Source organism: Tupaia chinensis, unplaced genomic scaffold (assembly GCF_000334495.1).
Source record: "Tupaia chinensis unplaced genomic scaffold, TupChi_1.0 Scaffold000049_1, whole genome shotgun sequence".
NCBI lineage: Eukaryota > Metazoa > Chordata > Mammalia > Scandentia > Tupaiidae > Tupaia > Tupaia belangeri.
This window is the reverse complement of record NW_006159507.1, coordinates 2515981-2536133: the sequence shown is the minus strand read 5'-3', so window position 1 is coordinate 2536133 and position 20153 is coordinate 2515981. Positions and strand designations below refer to the sequence as shown.

The following is a 20153-nucleotide window of genomic DNA, read 5'->3' as shown; positions in this document are numbered from 1 at the left end:
TGACCAGAGTGATAGAGAGGGAGAGAGAGAGAGACAGTAAGAAAGCAAACTGCCAGATTATGGGCTCAAACCATGGCTATGTGGGAGTCCAGCTCCTCAACCACCACACCATCTCCCAGACCCTTTTTAAAAAATTGGATGTAGAACATGTGTGTTCACTGGAGAGACGGGCGGGGGGACAGGCTGGGTGGGTTGGAGAAAGCACCCCCCAGGGCAAGATGCCAGGCCACACCACAATCCCTTCTTCATTCTCCTCTTAAGATTTTGAGGATGTGTACCCATGCACCTGGCATATTTTCAAGCTGCCAGGTCCAGGACTCTAACCACGCAGTTGGCTGTGTGGCATCCAGCTCCCCTAACTACCGCGCCACCTGGCTAGCCTGAGGCATCCTTTTTTGAAGGCTATTTTACCTGATGATTTTTCATAGATCCGTGAACTACAGGTATAACGAATAATAACTTTATTCTAGCGCCTATAGCCCTTGGGGAAGGAAGGTGAAAGTAATTTGTTGATTTACTCACTCAGTGGATAATTAGACATTTACCGCACATTGAGTACATATCGGGCAGCAAGAATACTGAAGTAAAAGACAGGCCTCTGCCATCCATGGCAGTTATGTGAAAAGCATATCTCTGTTCTTCTCTTCTGATCTTTTTCTTTCATCCACTGTCCTTTATTGGGGCCAATAGATGACATAATGGTTATGTTGCTGGACTCCCACATAGTCGACCATGGTTCAAGACCCAGATCTGACAGCTTAAAACTCATGTCAGGCGTGTTACATTCCCAAAATCCTGAGAGGAGAATCGAGGAGAAGAGTTAGCAGTGTGGCTATTTCCCTGGGGTGACTTCTTGCTTTCTGTCTCTCTGTTTCTCTGGTGAATGCATCTGTCCTATAGCAAAAAAAAAAAAAAACCTCCAAAAAAGAATTAAAGAAAGAATTATTTATCAGTGCTAGCAGTTGATGTGGTGGTTAAGGCACTGGACTCTCACATGGCCGAGTCCCATACATGGAAACTTGCATTCTCACTTTGCCTTTCTCTTTCTCTCTGTCTCTTGTTAAATTAAAAAATAATAATAATAAATGGAATTAAATAAATATATAATTTTTAAAAGATTAATTTAATTTAATTTAATTTAATATTTGTATTTTAATTTGGCCAGAGAGGGACACCATGAGAGAGAGAGAGAGAGGAAAAGTGAGAAAGCAAGATGCCAGGTCCAAGACTTGAACGGTGGTCAGCCATGTATGGGCCCAGTGCCCTTAACCACCATGCCACCTGCTAGTCCCCATAAACAGATAATTTTTTTAAGAAAATCATTATTTGGACATGGCATTTATTTTTTGAAGAAGTTTTTGTTATAGTGTGTGTGCACTCGCCAGAAAGACAGAGACAGAAAGCGAGAAATTACCTCCTAGGAGGGATGACCATGCTGCAATCCCCTCTCCTCCATTCTCCTTCAGGATCTTGGGCATGCACGCACATGCGCCCGGTGTGAGTTTAAGCCATCAGGTCCGGGACTCCAACCATGGTTGGCTACGTGGAAGTCCAGTGACATAGCCATTACACCAACTGCTATTCCCGAGACAATTAAATTTTGAATTTGGAAATTTTGACTTTCAATGCAGTAAATCAAATGAAATTCCCAATACTGAACCATTTATGACTCACAAAAATGACAGTTTCATATGGTTCAGCTTAACGCATGGAAGGGGACTTTTTAATTTCTTTTCTTTTTTTTTTTTGAGGGGGGGAGAGGTTTTTGCTACAGGGCGCGTGCGCTCGCCAGAAAGACAGCGAGAGACAGAGAGACAGGAAGCAAGAAATCATCTCCCAGTGGGGATGGCCACACTGCAATCCCTTCTCTTCCTTTCTCCTCTCGGGATCTTGGGCATGCACGCACACGTGCCCAGTGTGAGTTTAAGCCACCGGGTCTGGGACTCGAACCGTGAACGACTACATAGGAGTCCAGCAACATAGCCATTACGCTAACTGCTGGTCCCATGGACTTTTTAATTTCTGAACTGAGACTGATTCAGTATTTTATGTGACTAAGAGAATTTTATTATCTGACAGTGACTAAAGAACCGTGGAACTTGCTCTAGGCTTCATTCAAGGGTGTGGGGAAGAACTGTCTTCACAAAGACTCAGCATGCAGAGAATAATCTTTGCATCCAAGAATAAATTTGTTTTCTGCCTACACCCTATGACTTCCATCTGTTCAGAAAACTGGCAACACTTGGTTTTCTATGTACTTATCACCAGTTGATCCACAAAATCTCTGACAGAAATAGAGATCATCTCTCAATAGACTCAAAACATCATGTGACCAATAAATTTCTTTTCCTCCCACGTTGAAGACATCCCTGACCCTGTCGTTCTCTGTTATCATATTCTGATTGGGACCAGTTTTTCTCAACCTACTGAACAGCTGTGACATTTGTTTTTTGACTCCTGACCTGGATAGCAGGTCTTCTGGATTCCATGAGTTCCTTTTGCATTGTTTTCCCTCTAGTGCTCCACTCACTTCCTAAGAAAGAAACAGAAATTTTTGATATCTTACATATCTGCAAATGTCTTTATTCTATCCTCACACTTTGTGGATAATTTGGCTGGGTATAGAATGCTAGGATAGAAATCATCATTCAGAAATGGAGTTCTTTCTTCTGTCAGGGAGAAAATGTGTTTCTTCACTCTCTCTTTTTCTCTTCCTGCTTCCTCTCCTCATCTTCCTTCTTGGTGGTGATGGGGAGAAATTGTATAGCACTGCATTTTCAAATGCTAGAGTTGTCAAAAAGCACACCAAAGTATGTTTTCTTAACATAATTTTTTATTTACAGAGCAGAAAATATTGTGTTATGTTTACATTAGTGCTAACAATGCGAACATACTTAAATAATTATGTATTTCTATTTTTGGCTTAAAATTTTTGCTCTGGGAGCCAGCAGGTGGTTTGTGGTTAAGACAGTGGATTCCCACATGGCTGACCACAGTTCAACTCCCAGATCCAGCAGCTTACTTTTTCACTTTCTCTCTCTCTCTGGGTGAGTGTGTGTCTTTGGTCAACATAAGTAATAATAATAATAATAAATTAAATAAATAACTTTTAAAGAAAAAGAAAATTAGCATGCAAATTTTTCTTAAATAATCTCAAACTTACAGAAAGTCATGTGGTTCAGGTCTCTCTGTTGTTCTGAATCATCTGAGAGTAAATGTAGACATGATACCTCATCACCTGCAAATACTTTAGTGGGTATTTCCTACAACAAGAACATTCTTCTACGTGGTACAGTCTCTCCTTGACTTTCGTAAATTTAACACTTTAAAAGATTGCAGGCCAATTATTTTGTAGCATGTTTTCTGAATTTAATGTAGGTTCCTCATAATTAGATTCAGGTTGTACTTGTTTTTTTGTCGTTTTTTGTTTGTTTGTTTTGTTTTATTTTAAGAATAATTTCTTTAGAGGGACCAGCAGATGGCGTAATGGCTATGTTGCTGGACTCCCATGTAGTTGACTGCAGTTCGAGTTCCAGACCTGGTGGCTTAAACTCACACTGGGCGTGTGTGCGTGCGTGCCCAAGATCCTGAGAGGAGAGTGGAGGGGAAGGGATTGCGGTGTCGCCATCCCCCCTGGGGAGTGATTTCTCATTTTCTATCTCTCTGACTCTCTCTGTCTTTCTGGAGAGCGCACATGCCCTAAAGAAAAAATCTCAAAAAAAAAAAAAAAAAAAAGAAAAAAGAAAAAGAAAAAAAAAGAAAAAGAAAGAAAATTAGAGAGCCAGCCGGCGGCGTGGTGGTTAAGGTGGCTGGCTCCCACATGGCCAACTGTGCGATTCGAGTTCTGGACATGGCAGCTTAAATAATGCACTAAGTGCATGTGCATGAGTGCCCAAAGTCCTGAAAAGAGGGGGAAATGGAGGAAAAGGAACTGTGGCATGACCATCCCCCATGGGGGGTTCTTTTTCACATTCCCTTTCCCTCTCTCTCCTCTCTGTCTCTCCCTGGAGGGTGCATATACTCTTAGGCAAGTTAAAAAAGAAAAAAGTACCTATAGGGAAACTATACTTTTTTCCTTAAAGAATTAATTAATTATCATTATTATTTAATTTGCAATAGGGCACATGTGTTCATCAGAGAAAGAGAAAGAGAAAGCAAGCTGCCAGGTCCAGTGCTGGAACCGTGGTCAGCTATGTGGGAGTCCAGTGCCTTAATCACCATGCCACCTGCTCGCCCAGGAAAATTATATTTCTGATTATGAAAATGACTGGCTCTGAGGAGGGAGAGGAGGAAATGAGATGCTATGTCTGCAGTGTCTACAATGGAGCTCAAAACAAAGTAGGCTCTTGATAAACATTTCTGGAATATTAATGAAAATATTCTCTTAATAAACTGATCTTGACTTGGTGCCACTACTCAATAGTAGAATATTGCTCAACATTAATTATTGAATAACATCCACCTTGACTCTCTGTGAATGAAATTAGTTGGAAACTTCCAACTTTGAATTGGAAATGGGGGAATGGACTTGATTCACTTGAACATAGCTAAAGTTCTGGAACAGGTGTCAGACCTCCAAAGGGAAAAAGAGAAGTCTCTTCTAGTCTATCCCTTTTTGTTTTTCTTTTCTTTTTAATGCCCAAGGGGTGCATGTGCTCACCAGGGAGAGACAGAGAAAGGGAGAGAGAAAGAGTAACCCTCAAAGGGACATAGTCATGAGACAATCCTATCTCCTCCATGTCTCCAGTTGGAATTTGGGGCAGGTTTGCTTAAGTACTTGACATTTTTTTCTTTAAAGAATTATTTTATTTAAAATTGTTAAAGAATTATTTTATTTAACTTTATTTATTCGTTCATTTATTTATTTTAGTTTGACCAGAGAGGGACAGAGTGAGAGAGAAAGTGAGAAAGCAAGCTGCCAGGTCTGGGACTCAAACCGTAGTTAGCCATGTGGGAGTCCAGTGACCTTAACCATCATGCCTGCTAGCCCCAGTACCTGACATGTTTTTTTTTGTTTGTTTGTTTGTTTGTTTTTTTGAGAGATTTTCGCTATAGGGCCCGTGGGCTCGCCAGACGGACAGAGAGAGACATAGAGACAGAAAGCGAGAAATCACCCCCCAGGGGGGATGGTCATGCCGCAATTCCTTCTCCTCCATTGTCCTCTCGGGATCTTGGGCACGCATGCACACGCGCCCGGCGTGAGTTTTAAGCCACCGGGTCCGGGACGCGAACCGTGGTCAACTACGTGGGAATCCAGCGACACAGCCATTACGCTAACTGCTGGTTCCCACCTGACATGTTTTTTAAGGTACTGGGGCCAGTATCTAACCATGAGGTTGGCCAGGTAACTGGGCTGTCTTAACCACTGGGCCATGGGGCCAGTCCCCAGTCTGTTCCTTTTATACCCCGGTTAGGAGGGACGATAACCAGGTGGGGTGGTAAGGAAGTAGGTTGATGATGAGAGTTGGGATGGATTTTATTGGCAAGTGAAACAAATCTCTAAAGCTCCCCAAGTTTTTGACCTTCAAGGATTTCGGAGAACTTATTTATTCTTTTTTTTTTTTAAGAATTATTTTATTTAACTTTATTTATTATTATCATTATTATTTTCCAGTTTGATCAGAGAGAGACAGGAAGTGAGAAAGCAAGCCACCAGGTCCGAGAATTGAACCGTGGTCAGCCATGTGGGAATCCAGCGCCTTTAATCACCATGCCACTTGCCGGCCCCGAGAACTTATTTATTCTTGGGCAAGCTTTCAAGATTTCCACGTTTACCCAGATCTTATTCAATCTTGATCATTTTGGAGAATTAAGATATGAAGGCAGTCTGGATTTGACCACAACAGATAAATACATAATGAGGCTGCAGCCTACGGGGCGCCGTGGGAGATGCAGAGAGGTGCACAGTGCTCCTGGGACAGACTGGTGGAACCAGGGTTCAGTCAAGTCATTTAAGTCAGTGCGAAACATGCCTCGTGACATGGCAAGTGCAAACAGGTCATCCTGGTGTTTCTGGGAAAGACAAGATATTATCTGTAGGTGGAGAGAATCACGAAGGGTTGCTGAAGGAAGTGGCATTTCCAGAGCAGCTAATTTCCTTAGGACCTTTGCACAGAGCGGATGTGTTTCTTTAAAAATTGCATGAGCCCTGGGAACCAGCAGTTAGCATAATGGCTATGTCGCTGGACTCCCACGTAGTCGACCGCGGTTCGTGTCCCGAACCCGGTGGCTTAAAACTCACGCCGGGCGTGTGTGCGTGTGTGCCCAAGATCCCGAGAGGAGAATGGAGGAGAAGGGATTGCGGCGTGACCATCCCCCCTGGGGGGTGATTTCTCGCTTTCTGTCTCTATGTCTCTGTCTGTCTGGCGAGCGCACGTGCCCTACAGTGAAAATCTCTCCAAAAAAAAAAAAAAAAATTGCATGAGCCCTTGGTACATTTAAAAAAAATCATGTCATTTTTTTAAAAAGAATTATTTACCTAATTATATTTATTATTATTATTATTACAAAATTATTTTATTTAACTTTATTGATTTATTTTAATTTGACCAGAGAGGGACAGAGAGCGAGAGAGAGAAGGAAAGCGAGAAAGAAGGTGCCAGGTCCGGGACTCAAACCATGGTCAGCCATGTGGGTGTCCAGCGCCCTTAACCACCATGCCACATGCCAGCCCTTATTCTTATTTTAAATTTTGATCAGAGCGAGAGAGGGAAAGTGCGAAAGCAAGCCACCAGGTCCAGGAATTGAACCACAGTCAGCCATGTGGGAGTCCAGCACCTTAACCACCATACCACTTGCCAGCTCCAAAACCATGTCTTTCATTTGTATTGTGTTTTCTCCCTTAAATTGGCATGCTCATGCTTTTTCAGTGTGGAGAATTGTTAACCAGGGGAATGGGCCATTTATTACTATGTGGCACATAATTCCGCAGCTTAGTGGCTTGAATCAACATTTACCGACTTGCAGGTTGTGAGCTGAGGCATGCCGGAGTGTGGTAGCTGCAGAGCTCTGCTCAGGGTTGCACATGGGTACATCAGCAGGGGCTGCTGTTATATGAGAGCTTGAGTGGGGCTGGGGGGAGCGCTTTCAAGATGGCGACCTCACAGGACTGTGGGCAGAGGCCTCACTTTCTCACTGGCTCAATTCTTTATCATAAGGGTCTCCCCATCGGCTGCTCGCTTGCTTGTCCTCAAGACTTGGCAGCTGGCTTCTCCCAGAAAGTGTCACTCAAAAGAGAGAGCAAAGTGAGAGCTAGTTCTTTATAATCTACCCTCGGAATTCAAACTCCGTCATATTCTTTAGAATCAGGTCACTGGGATCAGCAAGTGGCTTGGTGGTTAAGGTGCAGGACTCATACATGTATGACCCAAACTTGAATCCTGAACCTGGGGGTTTGAAAATCACATTTGGCGTGTGTGCATGTGTGCCCAAAATCCCAGGAGGAGAATGGAGGAAATCCCCTGGGGGTGGGATTTCTCACTGTCACACACCCCCCACCCCAGCAAGTGCATGCGCCCTGTGGCAAAAACCTTAAAAAAATAAAAAGGATCTGGTCAGTAAGTACAGCCTGCACTCAAGAGAGGAATTATGTTCTACTTCTTAAAAAAAAATTATTTAACTTTATTTATTTTCATTTGACCAAAGAGGGACAGAGAGAGTGAGAAAGAAAGTGAGAAAGCAAGCCACCAGGTCCAGGACTCAGACTGCAGTTGAACATGTGGGATTCCAGTGCCTTTAACCATCATGCCTCCTACGTTCCATCTATTGCAGAAAGGAAGAGTCTGTGGACATATTTAAAAACCACCAATGGGATCAACAGATGGCATGGTGGTTAAGGTGCTGGACACTCCCACATGGCTGAGCACGGTTCAAGTCCTGGATCTGGTGGATTACTTTCTCATTCTCTCTCTGTCTCTCTCTGTCAAATAACAAATGAATTAGTAAACAAAATTAAAATAAATAATTCTTTAAAAAAACAGTAAATACTAGGTGTTGAAAACATAAAAGGCAGAAAGGAGCACTAGATTTTTTTAGGATTAAAAAAAATATTGCCAGAGGGAACACATGCCTAGCAGAGACAGCAAGACAGAGAGGAAGAGGAAGAAAGTGTCTGCTCCTTCCCCATGGGGCATGATCACGTCACAGTCACTTTTCTGCCATTTCTCCATTCCATCAGGATTTGAGATGTGCATGCCCATGTGCTCAGCATATTTTTTTGCTTGGTGGTTTTCAAGCTGCCTAAGCCAGGATTTTTGTTTTTTTTTTTTTTGGAAAGGTTTTTCCTATAGGGTCTGTGAGCTGGCAAGACAGAGACAGACAGAGAGACAGACAGAAAGCGAGAAATCACCACCCAGGGAGGATGGCCACACTGCAATCCCTTCTCCTCCATTCTCCTCTCGGGATCTTGGACACGCACACACACGCGCCCGGTGTGAGTTTAAGCCACTGGGTCCAGGACTCGAACCGTGGTCGACTACGTGGGAGTCCAGTGACATAGCCATTACGCTAACTGCTGGTCCCAGGATTTAAAAAAAAATTTTTTTTTAGAGATGTTTTCCTATAGGGCACATGTGCTCGCTGGAGAGTTAGAGAGACAGAAAGTGAGAAATAACCCCCCAAGGGGAATGGCCATGCCACAGTCCCTTCTTTTCCATTCTCCTCTTTGGATCTTGGGCACGCATGCACATGCGCCCAGCATAAGTTTCCAGCCGCAGGGTCCAAAACTTGAACTGCAGTCGACTACGCGGAGTCCAGCTACACTATGTAACCGCTACACTATCTGCTGGTCCTTAAATCAGAATTTGAACCCTGGTGGGCTATGTGGTATCTGACTCCCTTATCTACTAGGCCAGAGGGCCAGCCCAGGAGCACAAAATATTTCAGAGGTAGCAATGACAGGAAGCAGCCCAGAGGCTGGAGAAACAAGGGAGGAGGCTGTGATTATTAACACGAAGCTATTAGAGAAGGCATCTATGCAGGAGAAGCACAGGCCTCAGCAGAGGCACCAAAAGGGTGATGTCTCTGAGTCCAGAAAATGTTCCCATGGAGCTGGGACACAAACCTCTGAGAAGGAGGCACTGCTCAGCTGTGGCTGGTATTCTGGTGGGTACAGACAAGATGGTTCTGTGAGTGTTTAAAAGGAGAACAAGTAATTGCAAACTGGGATGAACCGCCTCTTCCAGGGAGAAGAGCTGCTGCAGTGACACTTCCAAGAATGTGAAAAAAGGAGCGTGTCTTCCTCCTCCAACTCTCCAGTTGTTCTCACACGCCCCCTGCTGGTGGATCCTATCCAGGCAAAGTACAAACGGATTGCAGAGCCTTGCTCCAGCCCCAGGAAGCTTGGTAGAGGTTTGGTTTGACGCCCAAAGCAGCTTGATGCTGTCATGCTTTATAAATCAGAAAAAAGGTAGATGTAATTTCACAAAGAATCAAACAGCAAAAACTTATGTTCTACCATTTGTTTCCGCTATACCCATTTGTCATTCATTTTACTAATAAATTATCGTATTATCTTCCTGATAGTGTCTTTATTTTTTAAATTATTTAAAAATAATTATTTATTATCATTATTATTCACTTTTGAACAGAGAGAGAGCAAGCAGCAAGGTCCGGAACTTCAACTGTGGTTGGCCTTGTGGGAGTCCAGCACCTTTAACCACCAAGCCACCTGCTGACCCCGACAGTGTCTTTATTTTATAAATGAGCAAACTGGCACAGAGAAGCGAGGAAGTTACCCAAGGCTACACAGCAAGAGGCAGAAGTAGAATTTGAACCAAGGCAACTAGGCTCCAATACCCATACTTTAATTAATTAATTAATTTTTTAAAAGTCTTTTTTTTTTGGTAACAGCAGATGGTATAGCAGTCATGTCACTGGACTCCCTCCCACATCCTGACTGCGGTTGAGGTCCTTGACCTGGTGACTTGAAACTCACTCTGGGCACATGTACATGTGTGCCCAGGATCCTGGGAGAAAAATGGAGGAGAAGGGATTGGCCATCTCTCCCTGGGGAGGGGGCAATTTCTCACTTTCTCTTTTTTTTTTTTTTTGAGAGGTTTTTGCTATAGGGCGTGTGCACTTGCCAGACAGACAGAGAGAGACAGAGAGACAGAAAGCAAGAAATCATCCCCCAGGGGGGATGGCCACGCTGCAATCCCTTCTCCTCCATTCTCCTCTTGGGATCTTGGGCATGCACGCACACACGTCCGGCGTGAGTTTAAGCCACCAGGCCCGGGTCTCAAATCGTGGTTGACTATGTGGGAGTTCAGCGACATAGCCATTATGCTAACTGCTGGCCCCTCTCACTTTCTCTTTCACTGTCTTGGTCTTTTTCTCTCTCTCTGGCAAGTACATGTGTCTTAAGTAAAAAACCTCACAAAATTTCTTTTAAAAAATTATTTAATTTATTATTATTATTTTTTAATAATTATTTTAAACTTTGAAAAAATTTTCACTTTGACCAGAGGACAGAGTAAGAGAGAGAGAGAAAGTGAAAAAGCAAGCAAGCCACCAGTTCTGGGACTTAAACCGTGGTCGGCCATGTGGGAGTCCAGCACCCTTAACCACCACCACACCACCTGCTGGTCCCTAATTTATTATTATTTAAAGTTTGCTGGGGAACCAGCAGTTAGCGTAATGGCTATGTCGCTGGACTCCCACGTAGTCGACCGCGGTTCGTGTCCCGGACCCAGTGGCTTAGAACTCACGCCAGGTGCGTGTGCGTGCGTGCCCACGATCCCAAGAGGAGAATGGAGGAGAAAGGATTGTGGCATGACCATCCCCCCTGGGGGAGAGTTCTTGCTTTCGCCTCTCTGTCTCTCTCTGTCTTTCTGGCGAGCGCATGCGCCCTGAAGCAAAAACCTCTTCAAAAAAAAATTTCTCTAGAAATGAAATATTTAGTTCTATCCGATTTCTTCTTCCTGTTCTTCTTCATCCTCTGCTTTGCCTTTCTCTCTCTTTTTTTAATTGCTGGAGGATGTGTGTACTTATCAGAAAGGGAGAAATAGATGGACAGAGGGACAGGGAGAAAGCACCACTCATGGGACATGGTCAGCTGCAAAAAAAAAATATTTTTAATAAAGATACTTTTGCTATAGGGTGCGCATATTCACTCAAGAGACAGAGAGACAGAGAGACAGAAAGTGAGAAATCACCTCCTTGGGGGATGGCCACACTGCAATCTCTTTTCCTCTATTCTCCTCTGGGGATTTTGGGCATGCACGCACACAGGCCTGGCATGAGCTTCAAGCCGCTGAGCCTAAGACTCAAATCACAGTTGACTATGTGGGAGTCCAGAGATGTAACCATTTTGCCATCTGCTGGTCCCTAAATAAATAATTATTTTTAAAAAAATTTAAAAAGAGACCAGCAGATGGCCGTGATGGTTACATCGCATGGTTACATCGTTGGACTCCCACATAGCCAACCGCAGTTCAAGTTCCAGAATCGGTGATTTAAACCTCAAGCCGGTTGCAGGTGTATGTGTGCCCAAAGTCTCCAGAGGAAAATGGAGAAGAATATTGTGGCATGGCCATCTCCCCTGAGGGGTGATTTCTCACTTTCTGTCTCTCTACCTCTCTCTGTCTCTCCAGAGAGCACACACATCCTATAGCAAAAATCTCTCTCTAAAAAGCTAAACATAGGGGAACCAGCAGTTAGCGTAATGGCTATGTCGCTGGACTCCCACGTAGTCGATCGCGGTTCGTGTCCCGGACCCGGTGGCTTAAAACTCACGCCGGGCGCGTGTGCATGCGTGCCCAAGATCCCGAGAGGAGAATGGAGGAGAAGGGATTGCGGCGTGACCATCCCCCCTGGGGGGTGATTTCTCGCTTTCTGTCTCTATGTCTCTCTCTGTCTGTCTGGCGAGTGCACGCGCCCTACAGTGAAAATCTCTCCAAAAAAAAAAAAAAAAAAAAAGCAAAACATAGGATTGGTCCTGTAGCCAACTGGTTAAGGGAGCTGGATACCATGTGACTATGGTTCAAATCCCGGTCTGGGCAACTTGAAAAAAATACTCTGGGCATGTGTGTGTGTGTCCCAAATCCCAACAGGATGAAGAAATGGAGTAGGGATTGAGGCATGATCATGCCCCACTGGGGGGGGGTGCTTTCTTTGTCTCTTTCTGTCTGGCAAGACCACACACCCTCTAGCAATTAAAAAAAAAAAATCCTAAACATAGAATTATCGTATTACTCAGCAATTTTACTTCTAGGTATATTCACAAATGAATTAAAAATAGGAGCTCAAATAGACCCTTGTACATGTTCATTAGAGTATTCACCATATTTAAAAGGTGGAAACAATCTACCTGTCCATCGACAGCAGACAGATAAATAAAACGTGGTTTATAAATATAACATATTATTCAGCTATAATGAAGTTCTGACACATATTACGACATGGATGAACTTTGAAGACGTTATGTTAAGTGAATTAAGCCAGAAAACAAAAGGACAATTCTGTATAATTCCACTTAGATGAAATGCTTAGATTAGGCCAATTCATAGAGACAGAAAGTAGACTAGAGGTTACCAAGGAGGGGGGGGGGACAGCTAAATAGAACAGTTATTGCCTAATGGTCACAGTTTCTGTTTAAGATGATGAAAGAGTTTTGGAAACAGATAGTGGTGATAATTGCACAACATTGTGAGTGTAATTAATACCACTTAATTGTACACTTAAACATGGATAAAAATTGCAAAAAAAAAAAAGATTACAAAAGACAATTTAATTTACAGTTTTATTTATTGAGAGAAACAGCACCTCCCACCCCCCCACCCCCATCCCCCAAGCAAGCTCCACACCAGACTCCACCCCCAGCCTAAAGCAGCCCCAGATGGCCCCCCAGTTCATGGTACATGCATCCCTGTGAACTCAGAGAGGTCTTCAAACTTGATTCCATGTGCAGTCACTTGAGTTTGTTTTTCCCTTTTGCTACTACCTGCCTCCCACCCAACCTCCCTACCTCCACTTTTTTTTTTAATATTTTCCTAGGTCCGCTTTTGTGGTGCAACTCTAGCTCCGCTGTAGGCACAAAGCATTGACAGGAAAGGAACAAGCAGCTATGAAGGAGGATGGATGGCCCAGGGAAACTTCCTGGAGAAAGAGATGTTTAGGGATAGTCACCCAGTGGAAGTCATCCTGAGCTGACGTTAAGAGGAAGATTTGCACAAGCAGAAATAAGAGAAAAAGTTCCTGGTAACCTCTGAGAACTTAAGATCCCTGCAGCCACGCTTCGGTTATAATCTTGGCCCTTTTCTTCCTGTGACGTTGGAACCTCCAGCCTGGGGTCTGTATTAAATTAATTAACACATGTAAAACGCTTAAATTAGTCTTGGCACATAATAAATATGAGCTAGTCTTATCTTTATTTTCTTTTTTGTGAAAGTAATTGTTTATTGTGGAGAAGAAAAAAAAACTAAGAAGAAAATAAATAATAATTTTCTACGATTAAGCAGTGTTAATCGTTTATTGTCATTTTCTTCCGCAATGTTTTGTGCGTAAATATACGCTTATCATGCGCCTCTTGAACCAACCCCCACCCCGCTCGCACACTCCGCAGAGGCGCCCAAAGCTCTCAGCTTGCGGAGACAATGGAATTTCGCGTCCAACAAAAAACTCCGCCCCACGGTGTCGTCACTGGAAACCACGGCCCCAGAACGCCGCATGCGCACTCTGAGTTCAGGAGCCGAAGTACGGCGGGCGGGGGACTCCGCTTCCGAACGGAAGTGACGTGTGGTGCATGCGCAGCGGCGACGAGGAGGTAGTGAAAAAGGGCTGGTCCGCGCGCCGCGCTCACTTCCGGAAGTGGCTGGTGCGGCAACATGCTGGCGGAGCTGGGTCTAATCGGCACCATAGGCGAAGATGACGACGTGCCGCTGGAGCCCGAGTCTGACTCCGGAGACGAGGAGGACGAGGTGCGAGCCGGTCGGGGGTGAGGGCACGGTTCGGGTCCTCGGGTACCCCCGACGCCTCCCTTCCCGGCAATGCCCCAGGCCTCTGACGGGAAGCCTCAGCACCTCCTGCCAGGGTTGGGAGGTTTCCCAGAGGTCTCTCTGGAACCCCGAGATCGTTGTCGGTTTGTTCGCCACTTCCCTACTGCGTCTTTGCCGGTGCCGTTCCGTGACGCCTTGCCAGCTTTTTTTTGGTATTTAATCGCGGCTCTGCGTAGTGAAGGTCAGAGGTGGAGTCCGTCCTGGCTCCTGTCAGGGCCCCTCGGTTAGCCATCCGTGCGCTTGTCCATCCTCTCAGCAGTCAGTGATTCCTGGCGTGTGCTGGACCTGGGGTTTAGGACTAGGGATGTAGCGATGGACAGGATGGGCGGCCCTGTCCTGAAGCTTATGTTGGAGTAGGAGGTCCAGACAATAAACAGAATGGCAGTTCAAAAGACATCAGTGACATGGAAAAGGTGCTTGCACTTCGAAGATTCAGCGCAGCAGCCCTCTCACAGGCCTACTTGGCACACCCCCTTGGATGTCCTGTGGCCTCTGCAAATCAGCTTTTTTTTTTTAAGAATTATTTTATTTAACTCTTTATTTATTTTAATTTGATGGGGAGGGGGGGAGGTGTGGAGAGAAAGAGAAAGTGAGAAAGCAAGCTGAGAGGTCCCGGACTTGAACCACAGTGGGCCATGTGGGAATCCATCGCCCTTAACCACCACACCACCTGCCAACCCCCAAATCAGCTTTTTCTAAGCTGACCTTGTGGTCTCCCTCACCCTCCCATCCTATTCCCACTTCAAGCCAGAAACCTTGGACTCATTCTAAAGAACCTTCTTCTCGCCCCCTCCAGGCTTCTGAATGCTAGCTCATGAATCTCCTACATGTCTGCTCCCCCTCGGTCCACTCTGTGTCCATCCTAGTCCAGGCCCCTGCCATCTCTGGTCTGGACACCTACAGTCCTAACATACCTGGAGTCCATCCTTGCCTTTGTTTGCTGTGTGTGTGTGTGTGTGTGTGTGTGTGTGTGTGTGTGTGTTTAGAATTACTTATTTTAGGACCAGCAGATGGCATAGCGGTTACATTGCCATGGCCAACCATGGTTTGAGTCTCTGACTGGATGGCTTGAAACTCATGCCAGGTGCGTATGTGTGCGTGCTCAAGATTTTGGGAGAAGAATGGAAAAGGGATGGTCATCCCCCTGTGGGGTGACTTCTCACTTTCTCTCTCACTTTGTCTGCCCTGGCCTCGAAGGGACCAGCAGATGGTGAAATGGTAATGTCACTGGTCTCCCTGTAGCCTACCACAATACAAATCCTGGACCTGGCAGCTTAAAACTCACTCTGGGCATTTGTGCATGCATGCCCAAAATCCCGAGAGGATGGAGGAGAAGGGGTTTCAGAGTGGGCATCTCCCATGGGGATGATTTCTCACCTTTTGACCCCCCGTCTCTTCAGAGAGTGCACACACTCTAGAGCAAAAATCTTTAAAAAAAATTATAAAAAATAATTATTTAATTTTACTGTTATTATTTTTAAATTTGCTGTAGGGCATATGTGCTCACCTGAGAGAGAGAGAAAGTGAAAAAGCCAACTGCCAGGTCCAAGACTCGGAACTGTGGTTGGTCATGTGGGAGTCCAGCACCTTAATTACCATGCCACCTGCTGGCCCTCCAGTGTGTTCTTGACTCTGCAACAGGGTAAATCTTTAACTCAACCACTTTAGAGCCTCCTGCTTAGAGCCCTTAGCCAGCTTTCATGTGACTGTCAAGCTCCTGTATGATCTGGTCCTTTCTTGACTGTCATCTCAAAACTCTCCTCTTTGTGACCATCACTACAATCAGTTAATCTCTTCTTTTTTTTTTAAAGAGGTTTTTGCTGTAGGGCACTGTGCTTGCCAGAAAGACAGAGAGAAACAGAGAGACAGAAAGCGAGAAATCACCCCCCAGGCGGGATGGCCACACCGCAGTCCCTTCTCCTTCATTCTCTTCTCGATATCTTGGGCATGCATGTACACGTACCTGGCATGAATTTAAGTCACTAGGTCTGGGACTTGAACCAAGGTCGACTACATGGGAGTCCAGTGACATAGTCATTACACCAACTGCTGGTCCATTTTGCTTTGTGTATTTCTATTTTGTTGGGCCCCCTCATTTCCTCCTTCCTTTTCTCGGTTCCAAAGTCACCCTGCTGCTCCCTTTTCCCAGGGGCCCATTGTCCTGGGCAGAAGGCAGAAGGCCTTGCAGAAGAACCGCAGTGCTGATTTCAACCCTGACTTCGTTTTCACTGAGAAGGATGGCACATACGACGGCAGCTGGGCTCTGGCTGATGTCATGAGTCAGCTCAAGAAGAAGGTGAGCCTGGCAGCTGGGGACAGTTCCAGACTTTGGGCTGCTAGGTTGGACAGTGGGTCTCAAGACCTACCCCCGATCTCACTGCCTTTTAACATCTGCTTGCGTTCAGCAGATACTGGAACTTCTCTGACAATTCATGATGTGATTTTGAGGGGGCGGGAAGAGAGAGTCACTAGTAACTTGTCTTTATTTATTTTTTTTGGAGAGGTTTTTGCTATAGGGTCTGTGCACTTGACAGAAAGACAGAGAGAGAGAGAGAGAGAGAAACAGAAAGTGAGAAGTCACCCCCCCAGGGGGGATGGTCACGCCACAATCCTTTTTCTATTCTGCTCTTGGGATCTTGGGCATGCACACACGCCTGGTGTGAGTTTAAGCCACTGGGTCCAGGACTCGAACTGTGGTTGACTACATGGGAGTCCAGCAACATAGCAATTATGCCAACTGCGGGTTCCATAACTTGTCTTAATTAACACTATATAAAAAGTATGAAATATTGCAAAATGGACTTAATGCATTTATTTATCTACAGATGGCATGTAGAAGTGTAAAAAATACTTTATTTTCTTCATTATAAAACATTTTTTGACAGCTATTTCTGGAAGAGGGGATGGAGTTCAGACTAACTTCAGTGGATGTGTTAAGAGAAACTTTCTTGAGGGCCTAGCAGGTGGCAAGGTGGTTAAGGGCGCTAGACTCCCACATGGTGACTGCAGTTCAAGTCCCAGATCTGGCAACTTGCTCTCTCACTTTCTTTCTCTTATTCTCTTTGTCGTTCTTGCCCTCTCGCTTCATTCCTCTGGTCAAATAAAAAAAAATAAATAAAGTTAAATAAAATATTTTTAAAAATAAAAGAAACTTTATTGATTTTATAGACATTAAAATGTGCAGGGAAATTTTTTATTATCTTTTTAAAAATTATTTTATGTATTCATTCATTTATTTTAATGTGACCAAAGAGAGACACAGAGAGTGGGAGAGAGAGAGGGAAAGTGAGAAAGCCAGTCACTAAGTCCAGGACTTGAACCATGGTTGACCATGTGGGAGTTTCCAGCACCTTAACCACCACTCCGCCTGCTGGTCTCGAAGGAAAAAAATATTTTTGATGAAATCTGATGATAGCAGTCTAGTGGTTTAGGAATATAGTACATGAAGTGTTTCACTTAAAAATTTTATATACTGGGACCAATAAACTGTGTAATGGTTAAGTCGCTGGACTCCCATTTAGTCAACTGTGGTTTAAGTTCCAGACCCAGAGACTTAAAACTCACTCTGGGTACACGTGTGTGCCCAAAATCCTAAGAGGAGAATGGAGAAGGGAATGCAGTGGGAGCATCCTCCTTGGGGGGGTACTCACTTTCTGTCTCTTTGCCTTTCTCTGTCTCTCCAGTGAGTGCACACACCCTGTAGCAAACATCTTTCTAAAAAAAAAATTATATAGCTGTAATCTCTTCTTTACATGTTCATGCTGTGTTTTGAGAGTTAGAAAGGAATCTTAGTTATATCATTTTGTAGCAAAGAATAGTCTCGCAAGCAGCCTTGGTAGTGGTGTTTTTGTTTTTTAATTTATTTTTTTGGAGAGGTTTTCGTTATAGGGCACAGACAGACAGACAGACAGAGACATAGAGACAGAAAGGGCGAAATCCCCCCCAGGGGGGATGGTCACACCGCAATCCCTTCTCCTCCATTCTCCTCTTGTGATCTTGGGCACGCACGTACACATGCCCGGCGTGAGTTTTAAGCTACCGGGTCCGGGACGCGAACCGTGGTCTACTTAAACTGTGGTTGGCTATGCCAGAGTCCAGAATCCTAACCACAATGCCACCTGCTGGCTGGGATCTGGCTTCTCTTGAGCAGTGCATTACCGCTGTGCCATGGAGCTAGTCTGGTAGTAGTGTTTATGATAGCTAAACTGCCCCGTAGATACTGCTGTTCTCTGCCACTTGCCATGTGCTCTCCCATGCCTCATCGTTCAAGGTCTCTGCTTCCCACACAGCACAGCCAAAGCTGCAGCCAGTGTCCTTGCTGTCTGCTGTTTGCCAAGATCCTGTGCATTTCTATGAATCTGGTTAACAATCTACAATAGAAGGTGAATCAGTTGTTTTCCATTTTACATGTTCAAAGAGAAATATTAAACTGCTTAGAACAGTTTAATTCAGACTGTGCTGGTCCTTGTTCTGATGGAAATAAACCAGCACTACTTTTTCAGCTTCATTTTAAGAGTATATTCTCTTTCTCTCTCATATATATATATATATATGTAATATATATGCACATATATTGTATATTTATGCCAAAGAAATTTTCTTTTCTAAATTAATTATGATGCGTTCTTTCTTCTGTTTTATGTTTTGATGAAATTTCCTTCCAGGTTCATGTAACAGATACACTTTTTGCCAGGTCCTGGCATATGGACCCCATGTAATTAAGGACTTGGTCTTATGAATCTCCTGGCCTAGCTAGTTAGAAAATAATTAGACAAAGTATTACATAGTTACTCACTTTTAAATGTGGTAGCAGTCCAGGGTACCTTGAGCATGCCTGAGGGGGGGCCTACCATTTATTTACACTTTCTTTTTTTTTGGAGAGGTTTTTCACTATAGGGCACGTGCGCTCGCCAGACAGACAGAGACAGAAAGCAACAAATCACCCCCCAGGGGGGGTGGTCACGCTGCAATCCCTTCTCCTCCATTCTCCTCTCGGGATCTTGGGCACACATGCACATGTGTCCGGCGTGAGTTTCAAGCCACCGGGTCCGGGACGCAAACCGCGGTCAACTACGTGGGAGTCCAGCGACATAGCCATGACACTAACTGCTGGTTCCCTATTTACACTTTCTAAAGCTTGAGCGATAGTGAACATTACCTGAATTTGCTTAGATTTCATCTTTTTTTTTTGAGAGATTTTTGGTGTAAGGTGCCTGTGCTCACCGGAGAGACAGAGAGAGACAGAGAGACAGAAAGCAAGAATCACCCCTGGGGAGGATAGCCACACTGCAGTCCCTTCTCCATTCTCCTGCTGGGACTTTGAGCACGCATCCACATGCACACAGTGTGAGTTTCAAGCCTCCAGGTCTGGGACTTGAACCACACTTGGTCATGTGGGAATCCAGTGACTTAACTACTACACCATCTGCTGGTCCCCAGGTTTCATAGTTCAAACTAGTAAGCTAAGTTGTGTCTGATTGACAAGGAAAAAAGTAAGTAACATTTAGATACAGTTTTTGCTTCTCTTGCTAGTTATTTTGTTCTAAATACTAAATAAATGCCTTCTGAAGTATAGATGTTCATGTTGGTTCCTGGTAATTGAAAGCTTTTTCTCAAGTAAGGGATTTATTCAGGTTTTTTTTTTTCTGTGAATAATTTACAAATTGAATTTTTCCAAGGACAGTCAAGCCTTTTCTACATTAACATTTGAGACCTGACCCTCAGAGAAACCTCAGTGTCTTTCCCACATGTATATTCCTGTATCATTTCTTTATTTTTAACAGCAGAGGGCAGCCACTACATTAGATGAGAAGATCGAGAAAGTTCGAAAGAAGAGGAAAACGGAGGTAAGAGGAGAAGAAAGCAATTCTCTGGCTGTCTTTACACCCTGAGCTGTGCTCTCCCCAGGACCCGCCATTCTCTCAGTCCTGGTGCACCCTCTCTGTGCATGTCACCAAAGCTCACCGAGCCCACCTGGCAGTCCTTCCCACCTGTAGAGCTTGCTATTGCTCTTAGGTTCTGAATTTTGAAGTTTGTAATCACCCTTGCTTCGTTTTAATTTTTTTTTCCAGGATAAAGAAGTCAAATCTGGGAAGTTGGAAGAGAAAGAAGGAAAAGAAACCTCTGAACTGGAGCAGTGGGAAGACCTTGGAGGGAAAG

At 44.4% G+C, this 20153-nt stretch overlaps 1 protein-coding gene across 1 annotated transcript in view; it reads left to right on the top strand.

Moving 5' to 3' along the window:
• The first annotated feature begins 13764 nt into the window (after positions 1–13764).
• Positions 13765–20153, top strand: part of DDX27 (DEAD-box helicase 27) — a 30111-nt gene continuing 23722 nt past the window's right edge. Inside the window, exons 1-4 of the mRNA XM_006141283.3 lie at positions 13765–13916; positions 16144–16290; positions 19781–19840; positions 20066–20151. Of these exons, the coding sequence (XP_006141345.1) occupies positions 13824–13916; positions 16144–16290; positions 19781–19840; positions 20066–20151 (386 nt within the window). The 5' untranslated portion in view covers positions 13765–13823. The remainder of the gene's footprint in view (positions 13917–16143; positions 16291–19780; positions 19841–20065; positions 20152–20153) is intronic.